Source organism: Megalops cyprinoides, chromosome 4 (assembly GCF_013368585.1).
Source record: "Megalops cyprinoides isolate fMegCyp1 chromosome 4, fMegCyp1.pri, whole genome shotgun sequence".
In the NCBI taxonomy this organism is placed as follows: Eukaryota; Metazoa; Chordata; class Actinopteri; order Elopiformes; family Megalopidae; genus Megalops; species Megalops cyprinoides.
The window spans coordinates 46,913,034-46,934,006 of record NC_050586.1 but is presented as its reverse complement, the minus strand read 5'-3'; the positions used below and the strand labels follow the sequence as shown (position 1 = coordinate 46,934,006).

The following is a 20,973-nucleotide window of genomic DNA, read 5'->3' as shown; positions in this document are numbered from 1 at the left end:
TTTTTTTTTTCCGAGATATAAACATTTTAGTTTTTTTGTGTTAAACTATTATACAGTGGGAGTAGAAATCAAAACGACTGGGTTTCTGCTGCACAACAGCGAAGGAGCTCCCACACAATGTTTTCCAAACATTTCCTTCTAAGTTTTGTGTTCTCGTTTTTTTTTGACGTTTTTTGTGACTCATTTCAGGTTTTACTTAAATGTGTCCTGGATCCGTATTTCTGACCAATATTCACAATCCTTTCCCGCCTTTTCCTCTTTTTTTGTGCCAGACTGCTGCGTTTCAATGTTTAATATTTTGTAGTGTCTAATATTCTTTGTCTCTTGCCTTTTTTTGTTTTTTTTTTTTTTTTTTTTTTTTTTTTTAGAAAAGGTTGGATCCCGGTGAAGTTTGGCTGTCGAGGGTTGAAGTCGTAGAAAGTGGTAGAGTTCATTAGCTGGAAGTCCCATCCTTGGCCGCGTACAGTGATCGTAAAGTCTGCACCACTTTGTTGGTCAACTTGTGGCCACTGGTCAAGGCGATTTTCTTGTAAATGATGTCCGACTCCTTGATAGTGTCCACCCAAGGCACCAGTTTGCGTCCGTCGCGCTTCTTGGCCTCGGCCCAGGTGCCCGAGTAGGAGCCGGCCATCCAGTGTACGCTGTAGCCGGTGCTGGTCTTCTGGATGACCCGCGCAATCTGCGGCCGGTCCTTGTACTTGGGGCAGCAGATGGCAATGACGTCCATGGCCTCCACCGTCTCGTTCATGTTGCCAGTCACCTCCGCCGAGTCGGCGCCCTTCTTGGCCCGCCGTGAGGACTGGCGGTGGGAGGGAGACAGAAGTGCATTAGCTACTGCGCTAACATGTTAGTCAAAACTGAAGAGCAACCAACAGCCCAAGGGGAGGGGGAGAGGTGGGCAGGTAAGACCACTGCAACATTCTGAGGCTAACATTTAAAGAAAAGGGGTGATAGAGGTCTCCTGGCAAATTGTGCTAAAACTATAGGCTTACAGTCCTCCTGTTTGTTATGAGACTAATTATCTACAGCACACAAAACAAGCCCAGTCACAGTGAGAATGACCAGTTATTTACTTTGCAATGCTACCATTCAAAGAACTTCCTGCCAAATAAGAAATGATTCTTCACAGAACGACATCAAATTATCTAGCATACAACATTCGAACTTTGGCCATGGTTCAACTTCACAGGTTTTGAAGTGTGAGAGAAAAAAGGACAGAAACATGTATTCAAACAGCAATGTGTATGTACAGAACTGAGGCTTATGAATTTACAAGAGGAAAATTTATACTTCATAAAGTCAGATCTGAGAGAAAGGGAAAGCCTCTCACCCCTGGGGTTTTCTCGTCGCCGTCACTCTCGTCATCCTCCGTGTCGGGGGCGTTGTTCTTGGGGCTGGAGCCTCCCAGCAGGGCGGAGATGGCCTTGTTTCGGGCGTTGGCACTGGCTGACGCTTCCCCTTCCTCATCCTCCTCGTCGGGGTCCAAGTGCTCCATTAGTAACTTGAACTGAGGCACAGAGAGAGGGAGGGTCAATCTGACTGCGAATGTATCGATCTGACAAAGTCAAGAAGTTATCGCACATACGGTTTTGCTGGAAGAAACAGCAGAAACCAGTTAATGCACACATGGTCAAGCTGGATTGTACTGGACAGCCAACAAGGCCCATAGTGACAAATACCATGGATGTGAATAATGCTACAGACCGAGATGCATAAGTGTACTTTCAATTGGCACATCACACATTACATCCAATCACACAGCAAATCTAAATCTAAAAAATCCTCATCACGAATCTGCAACTTAAGTAATTCAGAAAGGAGAGCTTACATCCAGGTACTGTTTGACAATCTTCCTCTTGATCTCGTAGGTGAGGTCTGCATTGGCCACATCGTTGGACAGGAAGTCTAACGTCTGGCGTGGGTTGAAGTGCACATTGGGCTTCCTGTTCACTGCCTTGTCGTACACCTTTGCTGACTCCGTAGGAGAGTATTTCTGGATTTTACTGCAAGTAGAGATTGAGTGGGTAAGAAAGAGAAGAAAGTGCTCCCACTTCACCTTTTCTTTACTGTGTGACTAAATTGCACAAGAGGAAAGCATTAGACAAAAGAAAAATGTTTACTTTATATGTAATGTTCCCCTGCAGCCAACAGTGTGCGCTATAACATTGAACTGTGGTACAACTAGCTAAACTGCATCTTTGAGTGCTGACTGCCTTCCTCTGCTCATCAGAGTAAAGATTTAGACGCATATATGGCAGGTCTTACAACACAAATAAAAAGCGCTTGGTGAGCAAACATGTTGTTTTGACCCTGACCCGAGGTGTTTGCTGAGGTGTTAGCGCTGTGTCGCTGTCAGTGTACGGTTAAGCACGGATACCTGTCTGAGAAGCCATAGAGGTTCTTGAGGTGCTGCTTGAGCACCAGCAGAAGCAGGATGCCCTGGGAGGCGTTGGCAAAGTCCAGCAGCGGTGTGGGGTTGTCTGGCAGGCGCTGCATCACCTTGTCCACATCCTCCACCTCCAGGTCTGAGTCCGAGTCTGACTCGGAGCTGACGGTCGGCGCCGGCCGCTTGGGCTTCTTGGGCCGGCACACCACCTCATCGTCCTCATCCTCGCTGCTGTTGTCCCTGCTGCTCCGCTCTTCCTTCTCCTCCTCCTCTTCCTCTGAGTCATACCTCCTCTCACGCATCTTCTTCTCTTGCCGCTGGGGCCCCTTCAGCAGGGACTGGGGGGAGAGAAGCAGACAGTCAGTCTTTTTCATGGGTGAGGGGAGGGGTGTGAGACAACTGTGTGTGTAAATAAAGTGTTTGTGTACAGGGTCTGTGTGCATGCATACATGTAAGGGAGGTGAGTGCGATACTGTATCGCCTGTGAGGTGTGTTTGTGTGTGTGTGAGAGGCCTGTGTGTGTATGTATGCATGTGAGTATGAGGGACTTTTTGTGTGTGTCTGTGTGAGTGTGTGAAGGAGGTGTGTGTGTGCATGTGTGCGAGTGTGTGAGTGAGACGTGTGTGAGTGAGTGTGTGTGAGTGAGTGTGTGTGAGTGAGTGTGTGTGAGTGAGTGTGTGTGAGTGAGTGTGTGTGCGCGTGATGGAATGAGCGAGTGAGTGAGTGTATGTGTGTGTGAGGGAGGGGTGTGAGGGAGGGGTGTGAGTGAGTGTGTGTGTGAGTGTGTGTGTGTGTGTGTGTGTGAGTGTGTGTGTGTGCGCGTGTGTGTGTGTGTGTGCATGCGTGTGTGCGTGTGTGATGGAAGTATGTGTGTGAGGGAAGCTTGTGTATGCCAGCCTCACCTCCTTGAAGGACTGCAGCAGGTTGCTGCCGGACACGGACAGCGTGATATCGATGTGGTGCATGATGAACAGAGGCTCCTCTTGGGTCTGGTAGGGGAAGCAGGCCAGATTGTCCGCGATGTACAGCAACATGTTCACCTCCGTCTTCTGCAGGGGGAGACAGGGCAGTCAGTCACTTCACATCCCTCCCCACCCAAATGTGCACTCCTCCCTCCCTTCTTGAACAACTGCTCAGCTGAAACAAGCTACTTTCTGATGTTGTCTACAACCAGCTCGTGGAGCATGTGCGTGAGTGTGGTGCATGTGTTATATTACATTACATTGCCACTTATCCACAGAAATTCACATAGGTTACAATTTTATCCATTTATACAACTGGATATTTACTGAGGCAAGTCTGGGTTAAGTACCTTGGCAAAGGGTACAGCAGTAGTGCCCCATAACCACTGAACCAGCAACCTTTTGGTTACAATCTCACTGCCACACTGCTGTGTGTGTGTGTGTGTGTGTGTGTGTGTGTACGCTTGAGAGGGACAGGGCAGCGGGGCACTCACGGCACTGTCGTCGAACAGGTTGAGCAGGGAGATGAGGAAGGCGCGCCGGTGCTGCCGGTTGCCCCGCACCATGGTGAAGAGGTGTGAGCAGAGTGCCGTGTGCGTCTCATCCTGCCGGAAGCCCCGGATGATGGCATCCTGTGACGCCCAAATCGCCTGCTGCACCTGGTAGGACATCTTCATCCCAGCCACTGCCTTCATCTGTGGGCAGAGCCAGAAGGGGTGGGCAAGGTTGGGGAGGGCAGGCTCCCAAATCTGTGCATGACCACTCATACTGGAGGTGTACCAGTTCACCGAAATAACCGTGTTTTGTGACAATATATTTCAACAGATATGAGTACCTAAATATTGCTTGAAATTGAGCAGTCAAATAACAGATACAAAGATGAATAATCCGAGCACATTTTTGTACTTAAGCAGTTATATTAGGCTGAACTGAACTGCAATGCATCATATCATCATCTTCCCAACTAAGGAATTTTTCTTCCTGTATGTGGAGCAGCTTCACACTCACATGAATGAAGCCGGTGTACTTCATCATACCATCACATCTCCCTCTGTTTGAGAGCATGGTTTCACACTCACATGAATGAAGCTGGTGTACTTCATCATATCATCACATCTCTCTCTGTGTGAGAGCATGGTTTCACACTCACATGAATGAAGCCGGTGTATTTCTTGTCTATCTCCACCAGCTGCTGGTCAGCCTTGTTTCTCATGCTGGGCTCTGGGTCCGTTCCCATGGCGATCAGGTATGGCACGCACTGTAAGGGACAGAGGGTGAAGATAAGGAAGCTTTCCAAGGCTGGAGTAAACAGGCAGCAGCAGAGAGAAAAGTCTCTTAGAGGGAATGAAGAGTTGTGCCCACCTGGACGGGGTGGATGAGGCCCTGGTTGAGAGTGAGAGCAATGACGTTGAGGGCAAAATGGCGCACATTGGACTGGGTGTGGAAGAAGGCCTCCAGCACCTGCTTCAGGTACAGCTGCATGATGGAGCTGCTCATGCCAGACGAGATGTCACCCATCTCCTTCAGGTCCTCCTGCTTAGACAGCTTCTTCCCTGCAAGGGGAGCCGCAGAGTAATGGGAGAGTTAAACTCACAGGGCCGGACGACTGACACACTACCGTGCTGGGCTACTGTTCCTATCCACTATCCTGCTTGCTGTTGATAAATAAGCAATCAATTTTAAACAGTGTTTCGAAATGCTAATTCTAGGGACGCTGAGAAGGGGCTGGTCATTCTTCCATGAGTGCATAATTAATTACGATCTGATTGAGCTGTTTGTCGCATGCTAATCTGTATATCTGCACCTTATGACAAATTCTAGGCAGATGCCTCAATTAAGCTTAATGGTTGTTCAATTGGCCCTGTGGTGATTAATAAACTGAACAAATGCATCTTAAATTGAATACTAATCTGTATTACAAATGTGAGAGGCACAAATTCCCTTTAAGTAAACAGTTAACAACACAGTTCATTAGCATGAATCCAGGCAGCGTTCCTTCCCACAAAGGACTTAAAAAAGCATAACTCAGATGTCAAATCCGGATCGGGCTGCAATTACGAGCTCACGCTGTTCTTTAATTAAGACTGCTTTATCATCAGACTGCTTTTATTAAGAACAGTTTGAATGATTTACAGACCAATAATAACAATAATTAAGCACAGACACTGAGTGTGTGCGGCCTGGCCTGGGACAGACTGTCACTCACACTCGCGGTCCGCCTCCTGCATGCGTGTATCCTCCTCCTGCAGGTACGTCTGCAGGTTCTTCAGCACCTGGATCTTCAGGTTGACGGAGCTGCGGCGGTCCGACAGGATGCCGTTGTACAGGCCCTTTACATCCTGGACGAACATTAGGCTCGGGTGCTGGATGAACAGGAAGCCTGAGGAGAAGACAGCCGCAACATCAGGAGCAGAACACGACTGCGCTTTCCCCATGTAACAGTGCGGCGGGAGCGGAACACGACTGCGCTTTCCTCGTGTAACAGTGCGGCGGGAGCGCAACACGACCACGCTTTCCCTGTGTAACAGTGCAGCGGGAGCGCAATACGACCACGCTTCTCCGTGTAACAGTGCAGCGGGAGCAGAACACGACTGCGCTTTCCCCATGTAACAGTACAGCGGGAGCAGAACACGACCGCACTGGATAACACTCTATCCACACACAAATCTGCATCACCATCTGAACATGCCAGAAACGCTGACTTCAATGTATTATAGCTGCACAGAGTTTAATATAAAATGAGCTTCATTATACACAAGGAACGAGTGACAACAATAACATGTACAGTGATGTACACAGACATCTGAAGCTGTTCAAAGAACAGAGCACAGCTGGGCTGGTGTGTGTTACCTAAGCCGATGATGGCCTTGGTTTGCACCTCCTCATCCTCGTGTCTGGTGAAGTACAGCAGCAGCTCCAGCACCTTATCTTTTATAATAACCTGGAGGAAGAACAGAGACCAAATATCAATATAGAGTTCAGAGGGGAGAGCTCAGGATGGACATTATCCAGGGAAAACGTACCAAAAAAACATTATCACAAGAGTGTGGTAACGATGATGACCATCAAAGATTACCAAAGGCAAGGACACAGAGGAACACAATGATGACTGTGATGATCTAACATCCTCAAAGACAAAAGTGCTTGTTGAGGATTGGCCAACTGTTTCGCAGTACCTTGTTGCTGCCCTTGAACTCCTCCAGGTCAAAGTCAAAGTGTCGACACAGCGCCCCAACAGTGAACAGGGAGCGGAGCAGAGCTGGCTTGTTGGCAGCCAGAACTGTACTGTTTGGGTCCTCCTGGTGCTGAGTCTTCAGCTTCGTCAGAGCACCTGCGCAAAACAACAGGTTTCTTTCTGTTCTGCCACATTTAACGTGGATTGGCTGTTCGTGTCCCGTGTCATTTCATGAACAATGTCTGTCATGTTTTTATTTCTTGAAATGTCTTTTAAGTGCCTTTTACTACCTGTCCTGGGACTACAGATGAAAACTAGCCTTTTTGTTGATTCAGCACACCCGTAGACTGTAGAAAAAACTGAGGAAGCCATGCTGTCAGAGTACTCAGGCTTATAAACATGTGCTACCTGAGAGAAACACCACCAGCCCTGCATGTATGTGGCGGGACAGGACAGATCCTTTATTTACCCGTAAAAGGGAATGTATTTTACACACGCTAGCCATATGCTAGTCATGGCTTGTCATATGACAACAGTAAAACTAAGAGATAGTACAGGTCGTTGTATGTGACAGAGGAAAAAAAAACAGGTCTTACCATAGTAGCGATTGAAGCACGCCCACACAAACTTGTAGTTGTGAGTGACCTTGTTGACCACTGCCCCAAGACAGCTCACACAGTGTTGAACAACCTGAGAAAAATACAATAACAGGACTTAAACTCACCAGCATGACTAAAATCTGTGTCTAAGTGTCAGCCATGACTTATACACAATCAAGCTACATCTATTTCCCCACAATGCACTACCACGCTTTGTTTTGATCGCGTACCCTATGAAATGCATATGAGCATGCTGTAAATACGCTCTGAGAAATATCTAATGCAGTCACTCATTCATGTGATTCATTGTCCGGGCATACGCACCGTCATGCCGTATTTGATGATGAGCTTCATCAGGTCCTCCTCTATGGTGGTCAGGAACGTCTCGCTCGGGTGCTCCATGAGAGGCACCACCAGCTCCAGGATCTTCGCCACATTACAGATGACCATGAAGTCACTCTGGGTCTGTGAGAGACAGCATGGGGTTAACACATACACAACTGGCAGATACATGCAGGGGTGTGTGATAGGAGCAGGAAGAAAATGTTCCTCACCACACCACATAGTAATATGTAAGCGCGACCTACGTACGAGTCAACTCATAAACGCAGTACTAAGCTCATTATGAACAGAGTATAAAACAGACACCACCACGGCCCCAATTAAAACCCAAAACCGGAAATGTTCTAGGAACAGAACATTCTAGGAATGTTCCAGAAACAGCTGGTAATTTAGTTGGGAGATGGCAAGCTAATACTGCAAAGCACAACCTATATATAAATGATCGACTTGTGCAGAACGACAAGTGCTTATGTATTCTCCAGAAATACACACCTTACATCATGTGAATTCAGTGTTTTAATAAATAAAAAATGGGTGACAAGTAGGACAAGAGGTACACTATATTATAATGTCTAGAAATTCTTTATCTTTGGGAAAATTTCAGATCTCTGCTGTTAATCCCCTTTCTAAGGCAACACTCTCTTGACGTACACTGTAATGCAGCACAAGACTGGTGAACAGTCAAACTCAAACAGTCAAAGTAAGCTTTCCTTTAACTTTGATACAAGTCTTTGCTCCTCTGTACTGTCAACATGCACCTTCACATGTTAACCACAAGGTGGCCTCAAAACGCAATGCATTTTTCCAATTACTTCACTGCCGCCAAAATCTTTTTAAACATCCTGGCTTGCACACTTGTGTCTCGAATCACTTCTTAAGCACAGCTGTGGCAGCAGTAACACTGCAGAAGAGGACAGAAAGGGCCCCTTACGTTGCACTTGGTGGTCAGGTAGGGCTGCATGGTCATGGCGTGCTTCACCATCAGCTGGGCACGGATCTTGCTGAACAGGTACAGTGTGGTGATGCAGGCCACCAGGCGGGTTGAGTTCACGCCCTTGTGCTCCGAATCTGAGAGGCAGAGAGACCGCAAGTGAACTAGCAGAGTCAGAATGTTGCGGGAACGGCTGAAAGTAGAGGGGCAGAGTCAGAATGTTGCGGGGACGGCTGAAAGTAGAGGGGCAGAGTCAGAATGTTGCAGGGACGGCTGAAAGTAGAGGGGCAGAGACTGGTAAAAGGGCAAGTAAAAACAGCACATGTGCACAGACGGTAGGTTTAGCATTTGTATCAACTGTTAGCAACAGGGTGAAGTCACTGTGCTGCAACTGAGGACTGCCTGCAGGTTGGGTACACATCAGCTCCAGGGTCTCTAAAACGGCGGACAACAGGCTGGGTACCTGCGAGTGACTCTTCATATTTGAGGATGTGCTCCACCAGATTGTCCACCAGCTGCACACAAGCCTTCTTGGCTGGTTTGTAGGAGGCGTCCTCCTCCGACTTCAACAGCTGCACGGAGAGATGGGAACAGTGAGAATACAGGATCTCTTTGAGGGAGATTTAGATTTCCTGTGAGAGAACTCTCCTTTTATGTCACTAATGTAAGGACAACCACTGTAGCTAACTTCTCTACTACACATTCTATATTATCTCCTTGTTGCTAATGAATACAGCACAGCAGATGAACATGGGAGGGGTTACACAGCTGCCAAAATATCAAAAATCTTATTTAAAAAAAAAAAAAACATGGCTAGGAGTCAAGGTTTTTTTAATGAAACACCCAACATAAAAGCACACACTTACATTTTGAAGTAGCTGTTCGAACCAGTCATAACCAGTATCTCGGCAGGCAGCCACCTGAAAAAGGGTTTATAATTTTAAGTGTGTCCAGTAATTTTATTCACATGGCTTTGGTATCTGTGCATTAGGAAATGCTGTCTGTCACTTGCAGATTACGCACACGGCTTAGATAACTGAATTCTAATTCTACTTGAGTCTCATAAGACACACTGGCACCACCCTGCATACTGATGCCAAACACAAAAGGAAAGCCAGTCTGGCTGTATGGACTCTTCCTTCTAACATAAATAAAGTGAATATTTTTAAACCAAAATCTGAAGCCTCTATGCATATAAGCCGAGTCACAGTGACAGTGGAATGCTTGGAAAAGTCACGTATCACGCTGAAAATTCAGGCCAATGCTTTAGATGACAATTCGTCTTGGCATCTTTCAGTAAAACTTTACAATCCAAACTACACCTGTGAAAATTCCATCCTTGAACTCTTGCAGTTTCAATCTATTGTCCAACAGTTCCTTTCCCATTCAATGCCATTGGTGACAGATGCTGTTTAGCTGCATAACAACTTTACTTGTAATAGAGTTTGCAACAATTGAAGATATACTGACAAGGCAAGCAGCTACACAGAGAGGGGGCTTACTCAAAAGGTAAAGCAACTCATTTTGTGTGTTTCTTTTGTGTGTTAAACATTGCCATGTGTCCGAATGAGGAACAAGGCACAGGATTGAGCATGCGGGGGCATTCAAACTGAACTGAAAAACAACAGTTGAAGCGATCAAGGCAACTTCAGCTGCTGGGAGCTTGCGATCACAATCAGCTTTTGTAGTAACATTAATAGTGGACTGAGAATCTGCCATCCATCCACTGGGTTGTAAGACGTATTGCATTATTACCGTTTACCACATGCCATCCATTCATACAGCGTGTGGGTTAAGTACCTTGCCCAAGGGTATGGGCCCCAGTGGGGAAGTGAACCAGCAACCTTTCAGTTTACAAGCTCTGCTCCACACCACTAGGCCACACTGCTGCCCCAAGTGTATGCCGTACTCATGTGTATTAACTGTACACAAGACTGGGTCTCACTCACCACGTCTGTGATGTTGAGAATCTTCCGGGTCATGGCTTCTTTGTCATGATTGGGGGTGGGGGTGAACCACAGCTTCTGGAATGTTTCATTCACCAGTTTCTGAGCGTGGCAGAGAAACAGAGGTGAGGACAGGTGGCCATACTTACCTCGCCACAGAGGGAGGGAGATGGCTGATTGCTCTTTTATCACAGACCTGATCAGGTTTGAAAATTTTACTGAATGATCTAGTAACTGGGAATATTGTGTGAGATAAAAGGAGCATCTAGGCAACATTTTTACATTATGAAATCAACATGACTGTGGATGTGTTTTCAGATTTGGTCATGCTTCATTGCTCCTAATTGGCTGCCTCCAGCACGGTATTCTTGACCCCTTGTCATTAGACCACCGATAAACAGAGCACATATAGGTTAGTGTTAATGGCGTCCAGGCAAACCTTAATGCCTTCCTCATCGTTGACCCTGCGGATCATCTTCACACACATCTCTGTGATCTTGTTGAAGGTGGGCTGTTCCAGGCAAATGTCTCTCAGGATCTTGATCACCCTCTTCCTCACACTGATTCCCGTGTCCTGGGGACAGAGGGGTGGAGATTAAGTAAAAACAGACACACATCTCTGTACTACTCCTAAGGACTCATGATCAAAACACACCACAGATTTAACGCTCCTACTCAACAAGGCATTTAACATGAGCTCAATTTCAGTTTCTTTGAAGGACATATTTATGCTGATGCTAAGATGAAAACACTTAAAATAGTGAGCACTGACTTTTGACATGTCCATACCTCTAGGTGGCAGTGTGGAGCAGCAGAGTTTACCTAAGGTGAACTTTCAAACTTAGAATGAACTTTCAGCTGGAGATAGACAGCGAGTAGCCACTCGAGCTGCAGTTCACTGTTCAACTAGTAACCTACAAACACAGAAAGAGGCAGCAGACATAATGCCTCTTTCCAGCTCTGCATGGAAAGTTGCCCAGTACGGACTCCGCAAGACAGGAACAGCAGCCCATGTCAGAAAGTTCAAAACTTTGTCTATGTATAAAAAAGAGCTCAAATAGCATCTGTATTGTTGAGTTGGAACAGTACTAAATTAATCCGACACATACATGCCCAATGTCATGTGTGCGTGCTTTACACTGACATAACACTCTAACATTACGCCACAAAAAACACCAACTAGTGTGAGGCGTTTTAGAGGTTTGACAGTGTTTTAAGGCTCCCGACTGAAGGCTTCAGACACTGTTTTATCAACACGGTCCTTGACGCATGCTCTGGTCAGACTGCACAAACACAGCTGGACTGCATGAACATTGTCTTCTCTGCGCATCTCTGCAACCCCAACCAGACCCAGCACAACGTGCCGTGCTGCTGGGACCAGCCTCTGAAACGCACCAGTATCCTCTCGATGAGCATGTCGTAGTACTGCTCAGTGAGCTGCGGGCGGCTCAGCACGAAGCGGCCCAGCAGCTCCACGGCGGCCTCCCGCACGCTGGTCGAGTTGTCCATCAACCGGCCGTGCACCCCGCGCTGCATGTCCAGCTGTGGGAGGGGGGGGGTGGGGGGATAGGGGCGACCAGTTAGGACAGACCACACACATGGTCAAAACATAACACACAACCACAGCCTGATCCACTGACTGCATATACAGAGGCTCACTCCTTATTCACCTTATTCCAGTGTTAGTTTTGGTTAGACAGGGATTACATTACATTGTGTTGCCTTAATATAGATGCTCCTATCAAGGGAGTCTTGCATAGCTTACAGTTTTGACATGTTATCCATTTGGACACCTTGACCAGTTGTAAACTACAAGAAACCCTTAAGGACCCACACCGACAGAACCAAAGTATGTAAAAACACACACCCTTCCCCCTCTTCATATGCATTTACACCCCATTAGCATGGATTTACACCTTTCACAAATACTTACACCCTGTTAACACACATTTACACTCCATTTGCAAATTTTTTACCACTCCATTCACAATGACTTTGATACGTTCATTACATGGTAAGTGGTTATTGTTTTTTTGGTCACTGCTGAAACAATGGCCTGCTGTGGCCTGTGACCACAGCTGGAGAGTTAGTGCCACAATTTGACTGGACTCACCCGGGCCAGGATGCTGGGGTCCACTGCCACCACCTCGGAGAGACACTTCATGGCTTTAGTCCTGACGGCGATGGCACTCTCCCCGAGGACCCTCAGGATCTGAGGAGGGGAAACACACATTTGTGAAACATTACAACGCATTGTTTGTTGTAAAATTCAAAAGGGCCCTGAATGAAAAAGAGACCACTGATTACAGATTTTCTCCCACCCCTCTGGCCACATATGGAAGTAGTAGTACAAACCCATAATACATACACAAATCTGCACACACAATGATAAAACACACAGCTACCATAACCTGCATGACATAGTAACAGCCATTCCTTACCTGTGTTAAATAAATATCGAAGCTCTGTGCAAACGGCCTCATAGAGGCCAAATAGCGGACAATCAGGCAAGAGTCGTCGTAGTCCACCGTGTCAGTGTTCATTCTGGGGAAAGAGAGAGGGGGTATTAGAGCAGGGGGGTGGTGGATGTGCACAGGGTAGGGGACACATTCAGCAGTGGCGCGCTCGTACCTCAGGGTGCTGAACTGTGCAGGCGTGGTCTTGATGATGGAGCGCAAGAACTTCTTGCGCGCCTCAGCCTTCTGCATGATCTCGCCCGTGGTCTCGACATCCTTGGCATGATGCGGCCCGTCCGACGAGTCCTCGTCCTTCTGGTTCTGCGACTTCATGGCCTTCTCCGTCTCCGTGGTGGTGTCCCTGAACCACTGCGCGATGTAAAACTTGCGCGCAAACTGGGGAGGGGCACCAGACACACAAGATGAACTTCTAAACAAATCAGGGGGTCAGACAGCACCCCCATGTGGATAATTTTGAGGGACGGGAGTGCATAATTAAGCAGTCCCTGATAATCTTTCTAATTTCGTAACTAATTACAGGCAAGGCCTGTAAGGACTGTATGGCCTGTAAGGACTTTTTCACTCAAGTTTGAAAACAACTTTGAGAACAACTTAAGTTTAAAAACAGTTAAGCTGAAGGTCAATTGCCAACATAAGCTTGCGGTTGAAAAATATCTTTGCTCACTAACTGCTAGCTTTGACCACCTGGGTAACTGTAATATACTATACAGAGAGTGAAGTCAGCTCAACACTCACGACAAGCGATGGGTCTGTCTCCGCGTTCTCCTCCATGTAGTCCAGCAGGGTCTTCTGCAGCTGCTGTGTTTCATCGGTGCCAGGTGACTGAGGAACAGCAGAGGAATGGGAGGGTTAGTGTCACTGCAATAGATTTAACCCTCATACCTTCATAAGTGTGTGAAATAAAGTGGATGTATGCATGCTCTTAGCCGGCTCCGCACATCTTTCAGGATGCGGTCGATGGCGCGCTGGTCCATCTTGCTGGTGACAGCGTCCTTGCGGAGGCGGGCTGCCACAGTCCCCAGGTAGTCCAGCGAGGCCACCCTCAAGGCCATCTCTGTCTGCTTGTTGCTAAACTGGTGCACCTGGAGGGTGGGAGAGGGGGAAAGCTCACGGGCGTGTTACTGAGGCGGGGGGCGGACCCCACGCTGAGAGCACACTGAAATTGCACCCTGAGGTGACAAATTCCAAAATGTCTGTCAGGGACAGCAGCACAAGTGATGGGATGGGGGTTTAGAGATAAGCTTGTACTTCAGCTTGATTCAGAACAAATACACTCCATGTCTGCAACACTGCTGAAAATTAGGTTACAAATTATTAATTACTGATCAGATTTCCAGAAGCCTTTCAGATACTCTTGTTGATGTACATGCTCAGTAATTGGGCACTGTTTACAGACTGCAGGTTGAGACTCACCAGTAGTCTGCCCAACAGACTTAGCAGCAGCTCAGCAGCTGGCCACTCTGGCTTGTTAACCGTGGACAGCAGGTCCTGGACAAAGTTCTCAAAGAGCGGCCGGTAGTCCTCCTCCCCTTGCTTACTGCCACACCTGATACACAAAGGAACATTATGTAATAATTTACACACCATTTCCATAGTGATGTCCTAGGGGCACTGGGTGAGGAGGATGATCTTACTTCTTGAGAAACACAGAGAGGAAGTTTTGGGCAGTCCTCATGGCGGTCTCATAGGAGTTTGTGATCAGAACATCTTGATCCACCTGGGAAAATGAGACAAGGTTGGCAAAAATTTGACACCTGGGGCTAGGTAAAAAAAATCAGATTGAACCCAACTTTAGGCCTTTTGAGAAAGCCCACATGTTCTATCAAATGAAGTTGCTAACACTGACAGTGAAATTAAATTATTCCAAGTGAAATCCACATCAATAAATTTCTTTCACAAAAAAGCTACGTAACTTAAACAAGAATGAGTAAATTAAAAGAATTGAAAGACATACAGAGAGGTCTCGTAAGTGTGAAAGTTTGCAAACACTCTATACTAGTCTAGAGATTCCAGACATTCCTAACAGAATCTCTATCAAATGAGGACAATCCGAGTGTGACAACTCCTTTGGGTCACACTCGGATGAGCCAGGGGCCAACCATCAGGTTACCTTGTTATCGTACTGGTCCTCGGAGTTCGTGTCCTTGTCAGATGGCAGGTGGACCACGCACTGTATGAGCTGCAGGACCAAAGCGGTCACCATCTGTATGTACATGGGCTCGCCGTCCACGTCGCTGCTGTTCAGCCTGGCGGGCCAGGGGTCAAAGTGCAACAATGTCAAAAACAGAATGCAAAAGTGCAAGCTAAAAAAAAAAACTGCAGAGAAACATTTTGAAAAAAAAAAGAAGGTCCTGGATTCATAGTCCTAATTGCTGTTTTGCATGCACCTTTATTTGCAGAAGGGACTGCATTACCTGAAGTTCCTGAGGCTGCGTTTGCTGGTGGGCAGTCTCGCTAGAGAGGTGAAGATCTCTTCCAGGATTAGCTGCCTGTGTTTCTCGTACCGTGAGAACACCTGAGACAGAGCGCAGCAAAGAGGCACTGTCACTCAGACAAGCACAGCTGCATCTTCGTGGTGAGCTTTTTTTTTTTTACTTAAACAGTTGTGAATGATTATGCACGTATGTTAGGACTAGGTAACAAGGTCCCTTTTATTTCAGTTCTGAGCAGGTAACGCAGGAATTTTAATTCCATTCAACATTTTTGAAAGGCAGATTTCAAAGCAGTCAATGTGTCAGTTTAATAAAAGGATTTCTTTCCATGTGACAGTGTTGACTGAGACTCTCCTGAATGGCAAATTCTAAACAATTCTAATGGAGAATACAAAGTGCCCACAGGAAAAAAAACATGAAACAAACACTTTTTGGTTGTGTTTTTGGTTGAACCAACCTTTATCACTTACGGTGTTCATATATATCTGTGTTGGGCTGCAGAAAATCTAAACACACATTTTGTTATTCCAGCTGCTGAATGAAAGCGAATGAAAGAGAATAAATTAAGTAAAAATCAAACTGACTGCAGTCAAGTATGACTGGCCAGGATTCACATACCAAATCAAAAAAAAAAAAAAAAAAGGATGAAAACCACAGCAGCAGTACAAATTTTGAACTCACCGCAGTCACCAGCTTGATGGCGCACAGCTGCAATTCGCTGACGTTCTCCACAAAGAATGGCGTGATGCCCATAGAGGATACCTGCGTGGGAAGAGAAGAGGGGACTTCATCAGGGAAGGCCATTACTCAATCAGGAAAAGCACTGTGACAAATCATCCCATGCACTTCCCAGTGATTCACATCAACGACTCATGACTCCCTTCCTCAACGATTTACTTAACCCATGTGTCTTCTACTTTCTCAGACAGATTTAGTTCATTTTCTTCCAGAAACATTTTATAATGAGAGAAGTTTGTTTTCAGAACACCCCTCTCACCTGCAGGATGGTAGTGTCGGTCAGCAGCTGGATCTCCAGCAGCTCGGAGATGTTGCTGACGATGTCGCACACCTTGTTGTACAGCATGACGATTACCCTCTGCTTGTTGGTGGAGCACTTGGCCCGCTTGGCCTTGGAGCTCAGCACGCCCCCTGGAGCGGGACAGGAGGTGTGGAGAAGTCAAAGCAGAGGCCGGGCCGGTTATAAAGGTCCATTAAAATCAATGCTCTCCAAGCATCTACTATTCAGTTAGACCAACAGTGATGCATATCAGTCAGGTGATAAATGGAAATGTGAAAAATGAAAACATCACCTGTATACACTAAACTAGGAGTAGGCGATACATTGAATATATTCGATGTATTGCGGCTTGTTCTGTGTGGGATGTAGTAAATGACTATCGCGAACATTGAGTACAAATTGTCACATAATTTTTTTAAGCCACCGGCATGAGACTCGCTTTGGCGTTTCACTTCTCTCATTCTCTCCTATGGCTCTCTCCCTCTGTCAGACACAAAAAGAAAAAAAACTCGTATACATACGCCACACACACTCGCCCGCCCATCCAGACCACTCTCCTGGGCAAGTGTGTGTGACGTATATAGGTGAGATGTGTGTTTTTGTATCTGCAGGGAACAAGGAAAGAGCCTGGAAAGAGCAAAAGTGAAGCACCAAAGCGAGTTTATACATTTTGAGTTCGGAAACTGTAATAGAAGATGGAGGCGGACAAATTGGTTTCCGAAAAGAAACAGCACTGGATCCAGAATCTGGCAGTGGTTTGGGTATGGCAAGGAAGATGTTGAACAAACAACGGTTATGTACAAAATATGCAGCAAAACCACTGCCTGGTGTGAACAAATACTGTTTTGTTTAATCTAACTTGGTTGTGATTTCCCCCTTTCTGTATGCAAGTTTAAAATTGTTCCAATAGAAACTAATGAATATTAACAAGAATGTTTCAGGGCTCCAGACTGCGACCATTTTTGGAAACGGTGCAACTAAATTTGCACCAGTGCGACTTGCAAATATGCCCGTACATGCGACCATTTTTTGAGTGTGCGCAAGTTAAAATTTCATGTGGTCGCATTTGTGCAAGTGCATGATGATCATTGGGCTTTTGGTGCCCCTCTGGCACATGTACTGCGTTAGCGATTGTGGTTGAAATTAGTACTTTTTGTTTTACACTGGCTCAGTTGGTCTCTTCCAACCTGCACATGCGCACTGAAGGTGAAACGTGTGAAACAATCCATCAAGTATCAAATCAAATATCAAGTATCAAGTCACTGTCAATCTTTACATCAATGCAAAACTAGCGTATGCAAATTAAGACAACTATTGATCAGCATGCAAGGTCACTGATTAATACCATGCCGTACAAAAAAAAAGGTGTGACCAAATCATGCGCTGGTGCAACCAACTGAGAAAGTTGGTACCAGTGGAAAAGTTAATCTGGAGCCCTGATTTATAGGCCATTTATAGGCCTGATTTATAGGCCATATCGCCCAGCCCTACACTAAACATACATAAAGTAAACTCTGTTCTTTTGTATGATACCTTTGCAACATGCTCGGTTCTGGACCATGACCTGCTCTGGCATTAGGACATGTTCCCCATCAGCATTTGATTACCCCAACTCTGCTCAGAATAACAACGGCAACAGTGCAGTAACACCAAGCATCAACAGAGTGGGTTCACTGTTGCACCATGCACTGCAAGTTCCACATAGGCTCATGAGTTTTAGTCAATATTTAAACAAAGGATCCAAGGAGTTCTGATAATGGAACTTCGGCTTTGATGATGCCACAGTTGACCATCTTTATTTTCTACAGTATCTTTGCATGTCCACTGGCGTAGAAACATGGGTGCAATTGTATCAGATAAAAACAGGTAGTAGAGAGACAGACACATCAACACATTAAACAGTTATGCGGCACAGAAGGAAGATGAAGGGAAAGAGAAAAGGAGACAGGTGAATTGTGAAGTATGGGGACTGGCTGACGACAGGGGTGACTTCTCACCTCCGTGGGGGTCCACCCTGTAGACAGGGTCATACTGGGGGTACAAGGTGTTCTGCAGGTGGAACTTGGTGTACTGCAGCACCCGCTCAATCACGTCCTCAATGTACACAGCCTTTGGCATGTGGGGTGATGTCATGATGTTGAGCGCGGTCAGGCAGGCATCCGCTGACTTGGTCACCCGCTCCATGATGAGGTCCCGCCAGAGCCGCTCCTCGTCCTCTGTGTCATTGTCCTGGGGGGGAGCGACTTCTCTTAGAGGGCACCACGATGAAAGAGCTAAACTCATTTCACAAGGTTTTAGAGGATATGTGGAACTCACGTGGTTTATGAGTGTGGAGAGCTTTGCGCCGTCCTGAATGTTCTTCTCCAGGATGTTCAACACCTTCACCAGCTTGTCAGATGGAAGCTGTGAACCAAAAGACGCAGCCATGTAAGAACAAACAGTAGAGGATGAACTGCTTGAAAGTGACCTGATGTTCATACACCTGTACTCCTGTAGATGATTCCCGCAGCTCAAATTCTGGCGTGTCCACCCCATCCCCCCTCAAGCCCCAGGTGTGACGTACCCTGCAGGTGATGCCCATGGCCTTGATCTTGGCCGACTCGCTGCCCAACTCGTTCAGTTGGTGTTTTCCTAGTAGCAGCTCCTGTGGGATCTCATCATCGTCAGCTGGAGGGGAAAACAAAAACAGAGGGTTCGTTTAAAAAGTAACTACCTGAAAGGACTTTCAGGTTTTCCAGTGAGATACTTTGTGGTATAAACAACATAAGGTAAGTGACAAGTCCACTGACATGACCCTCTTATGTAGGTTTAAAGACTAAACCAATGCCCATGGTAGTATGAGAGTATCGATACTAAGGACCAGCATTAAAGCTAATGTCATTACTGCCATCAACTCTGGGGATGAATAGGTGGTAATTTACATAAATGAGAGTTCAATACCCAATGCAGTGAAGTCCATGTCCTCCAAATTCTCTAGAATGTTGTCCACGCTGGCTGAGAACCGTTTAAATGTTGAGGAATCCATCATTTCTGTAGAGTCAAACAATAATACAGCATGACCATCAGTTCCGAACAAAGCACTGCTGTCTCAGAACTATGCACTGACACACAGTGATTGATGTTACCTTCAGGTGTAAGCTTAGGCTCGTAAGCTTTCCTCTTTTTCTGCTTCTCTTTTTTCTTCATCTTTCTGGCAACTAAGGCACAAAACAACAGGGGGTTAGCTGCCAGAAGAAAACTAACCACTCCCTCCACATACACAAACACACACGTACACACACACACACAAAATCATGCACAAAATTACCAGCTGATGTAGTTTCCTTGCTCTTTCACTCACACCTGGGAGCCTAAAAACAGACTTCAGTAACAACTTGGAAAATAAGTGCATCCACTGCTGCCTGGCAAGAACACATTTTGTTCTGACAACAGTGGTCAAAACACTGCACTCTCCTCTCGATCCTGTCAAAACTACCGTGGGTCAACCATATGGGACCTCAGACATCTACAATAAAGCCAGAATTGCCCCTGTCAGTCTTTCGGTAAGATTTGGCACCAAAGCGGTTTTCCTGTATGGCTGAGGCAAAATGGACAAAACTGTTGCCCACGCCTGCAAGTTCGATCTTGAAGTCAGAATGAATTCACTGTGATGAGGACTTTCAGCAGAGTCCCAGGTGTGTCTGACCCAGTGGAAAGGGGGCTGGTATAACTGAGCAGGGAATAATCTATGTGGTAATGTACATAATGGCTGCTGTTTACCAAATAAAGACAGAGGGAGAAGGCAACAATTCTAAGCAGCAATAATTACTAACCGTACTGGCAGCTCAAACATGAACACACACACAACGCACACACAACGCACACACACAACCACAAATGCGCGCACACACACGCGGGCACACACACACGTCAATACCTAGGGAATCACTTCCTTTTGTTTTTCTAGGTTTGCCCCTTCAAACAACTTGGAACATAAAAGTATTTTTTGCAAACAGTACAGGTAATATACAGGTAATATACCTGAATGCTAAAAAAAGACTTTCCAGATAATGTTTGCAGATAATACTGAATGACATAAAAGAAATTAATGTTTCTTTCGTAGCACAATTAATGTGCTAAAGCTCAGTACTTTTTCCTTTGTACAACTGTCTCTGCATAGATCCCAACCTCCTGATTGCTCGTTTTGGATTCTCTTTTCACATTGGTCCAAATTAACAGCATGCTGCTCATGTAATGCCCCTGTAAGACTGCTGCAAGACTGAGCTCCCCCCGTTATCACAGAGCACCAAGTTAAGTGCCCATACCTCTAAAACAAACTTGTGCACGCGCAAAGCAGACACGCCCACACACAGATTGCAAACATATGTGCAAGGACTCATAACATGCATTTAGCAGACACTCTTATCCAGAGCCACTTCCACCCAAAACACACACACACACACACAGTCTCTCACACTCACTGTCACTCAGGCTGGGTGGGGGGGACTCCTCGTCCGAGTATTCGGGGCTGCGGTCCCGGTAGCGGCTACCAGACCCGCGCCGGCCCTCGGGGAAGCCGCTGCTCCTCCTGTGCTCTCCGGAGCCCCTGCGGTCCCGCTCCTCATACTCCCACGCCTTGTCCCGGTCCTTCTTGTGCCTCTTCCGAGCAGCTGGGGCCAAGAGAAGGGGAAAGGTGGGGGTTAAAATAATAGGTCATGCTCGGTCC

General features: G+C 46.4%; 1 protein-coding gene across 4 annotated transcripts in view; it reads right to left on the bottom strand.

The window, feature by feature from the left end:
• Positions 1 to 327: 327 nt before the first annotated feature.
• nipbla (NIPBL cohesin loading factor a) overlaps positions 328 to 20,973 on the bottom strand; it is a 63,506-nt gene continuing 42,860 nt past the window's right edge. For all 4 annotated transcript variants that reach the window (XM_036528098.1, XM_036528100.1, XM_036528099.1 and 1 more), the window contains 36 exons: positions 20,729 to 20,917; positions 19,394 to 19,465; positions 19,209 to 19,298; positions 18,832 to 18,935; positions 18,585 to 18,671; positions 18,266 to 18,497; positions 16,248 to 16,399; positions 15,932 to 16,012; positions 15,233 to 15,333; positions 14,929 to 15,064; positions 14,453 to 14,535; positions 14,232 to 14,364; positions 13,757 to 13,900; positions 13,554 to 13,640; positions 12,973 to 13,193; positions 12,783 to 12,885; positions 12,455 to 12,553; positions 11,737 to 11,883; positions 10,781 to 10,915; positions 10,345 to 10,443; positions 9,262 to 9,315; positions 8,859 to 8,967; positions 8,396 to 8,532; positions 7,447 to 7,587; positions 7,120 to 7,213; positions 6,525 to 6,679; positions 6,199 to 6,289; positions 5,555 to 5,728; positions 4,711 to 4,901; positions 4,499 to 4,606; positions 3,843 to 4,043; positions 3,289 to 3,435; positions 2,378 to 2,724; positions 1,829 to 2,003; positions 1,331 to 1,507; positions 328 to 799 (listed from right to left, as the gene is read on the bottom strand). In XM_036528098.1, coding sequence (XP_036383991.1) covers positions 434 to 799; positions 1,331 to 1,507; positions 1,829 to 2,003; positions 2,378 to 2,724; positions 3,289 to 3,435; positions 3,843 to 4,043; positions 4,499 to 4,606; positions 4,711 to 4,901; positions 5,555 to 5,728; positions 6,199 to 6,289; positions 6,525 to 6,679; positions 7,120 to 7,213; positions 7,447 to 7,587; positions 8,396 to 8,532; positions 8,859 to 8,967; positions 9,262 to 9,315; positions 10,345 to 10,443; positions 10,781 to 10,915; positions 11,737 to 11,883; positions 12,455 to 12,553; positions 12,783 to 12,885; positions 12,973 to 13,193; positions 13,554 to 13,640; positions 13,757 to 13,900; positions 14,232 to 14,364; positions 14,453 to 14,535; positions 14,929 to 15,064; positions 15,233 to 15,333; positions 15,932 to 16,012; positions 16,248 to 16,399; positions 18,266 to 18,497; positions 18,585 to 18,671; positions 18,832 to 18,935; positions 19,209 to 19,298; positions 19,394 to 19,465; positions 20,729 to 20,917 — 5,162 coding nt within the window. In that variant the 3' untranslated portion in view covers positions 328 to 433. The remainder of the gene's footprint in view (positions 800 to 1,330; positions 1,508 to 1,828; positions 2,004 to 2,377; positions 2,725 to 3,288; positions 3,436 to 3,842; positions 4,044 to 4,498; positions 4,607 to 4,710; positions 4,902 to 5,554; positions 5,729 to 6,198; positions 6,290 to 6,524; positions 6,680 to 7,119; positions 7,214 to 7,446; positions 7,588 to 8,395; positions 8,533 to 8,858; positions 8,968 to 9,261; positions 9,316 to 10,344; positions 10,444 to 10,780; positions 10,916 to 11,736; positions 11,884 to 12,454; positions 12,554 to 12,782; positions 12,886 to 12,972; positions 13,194 to 13,553; positions 13,641 to 13,756; positions 13,901 to 14,231; positions 14,365 to 14,452; positions 14,536 to 14,928; positions 15,065 to 15,232; positions 15,334 to 15,931; positions 16,013 to 16,247; positions 16,400 to 18,265; positions 18,498 to 18,584; positions 18,672 to 18,831; positions 18,936 to 19,208; positions 19,299 to 19,393; positions 19,466 to 20,728; positions 20,918 to 20,973) is intronic.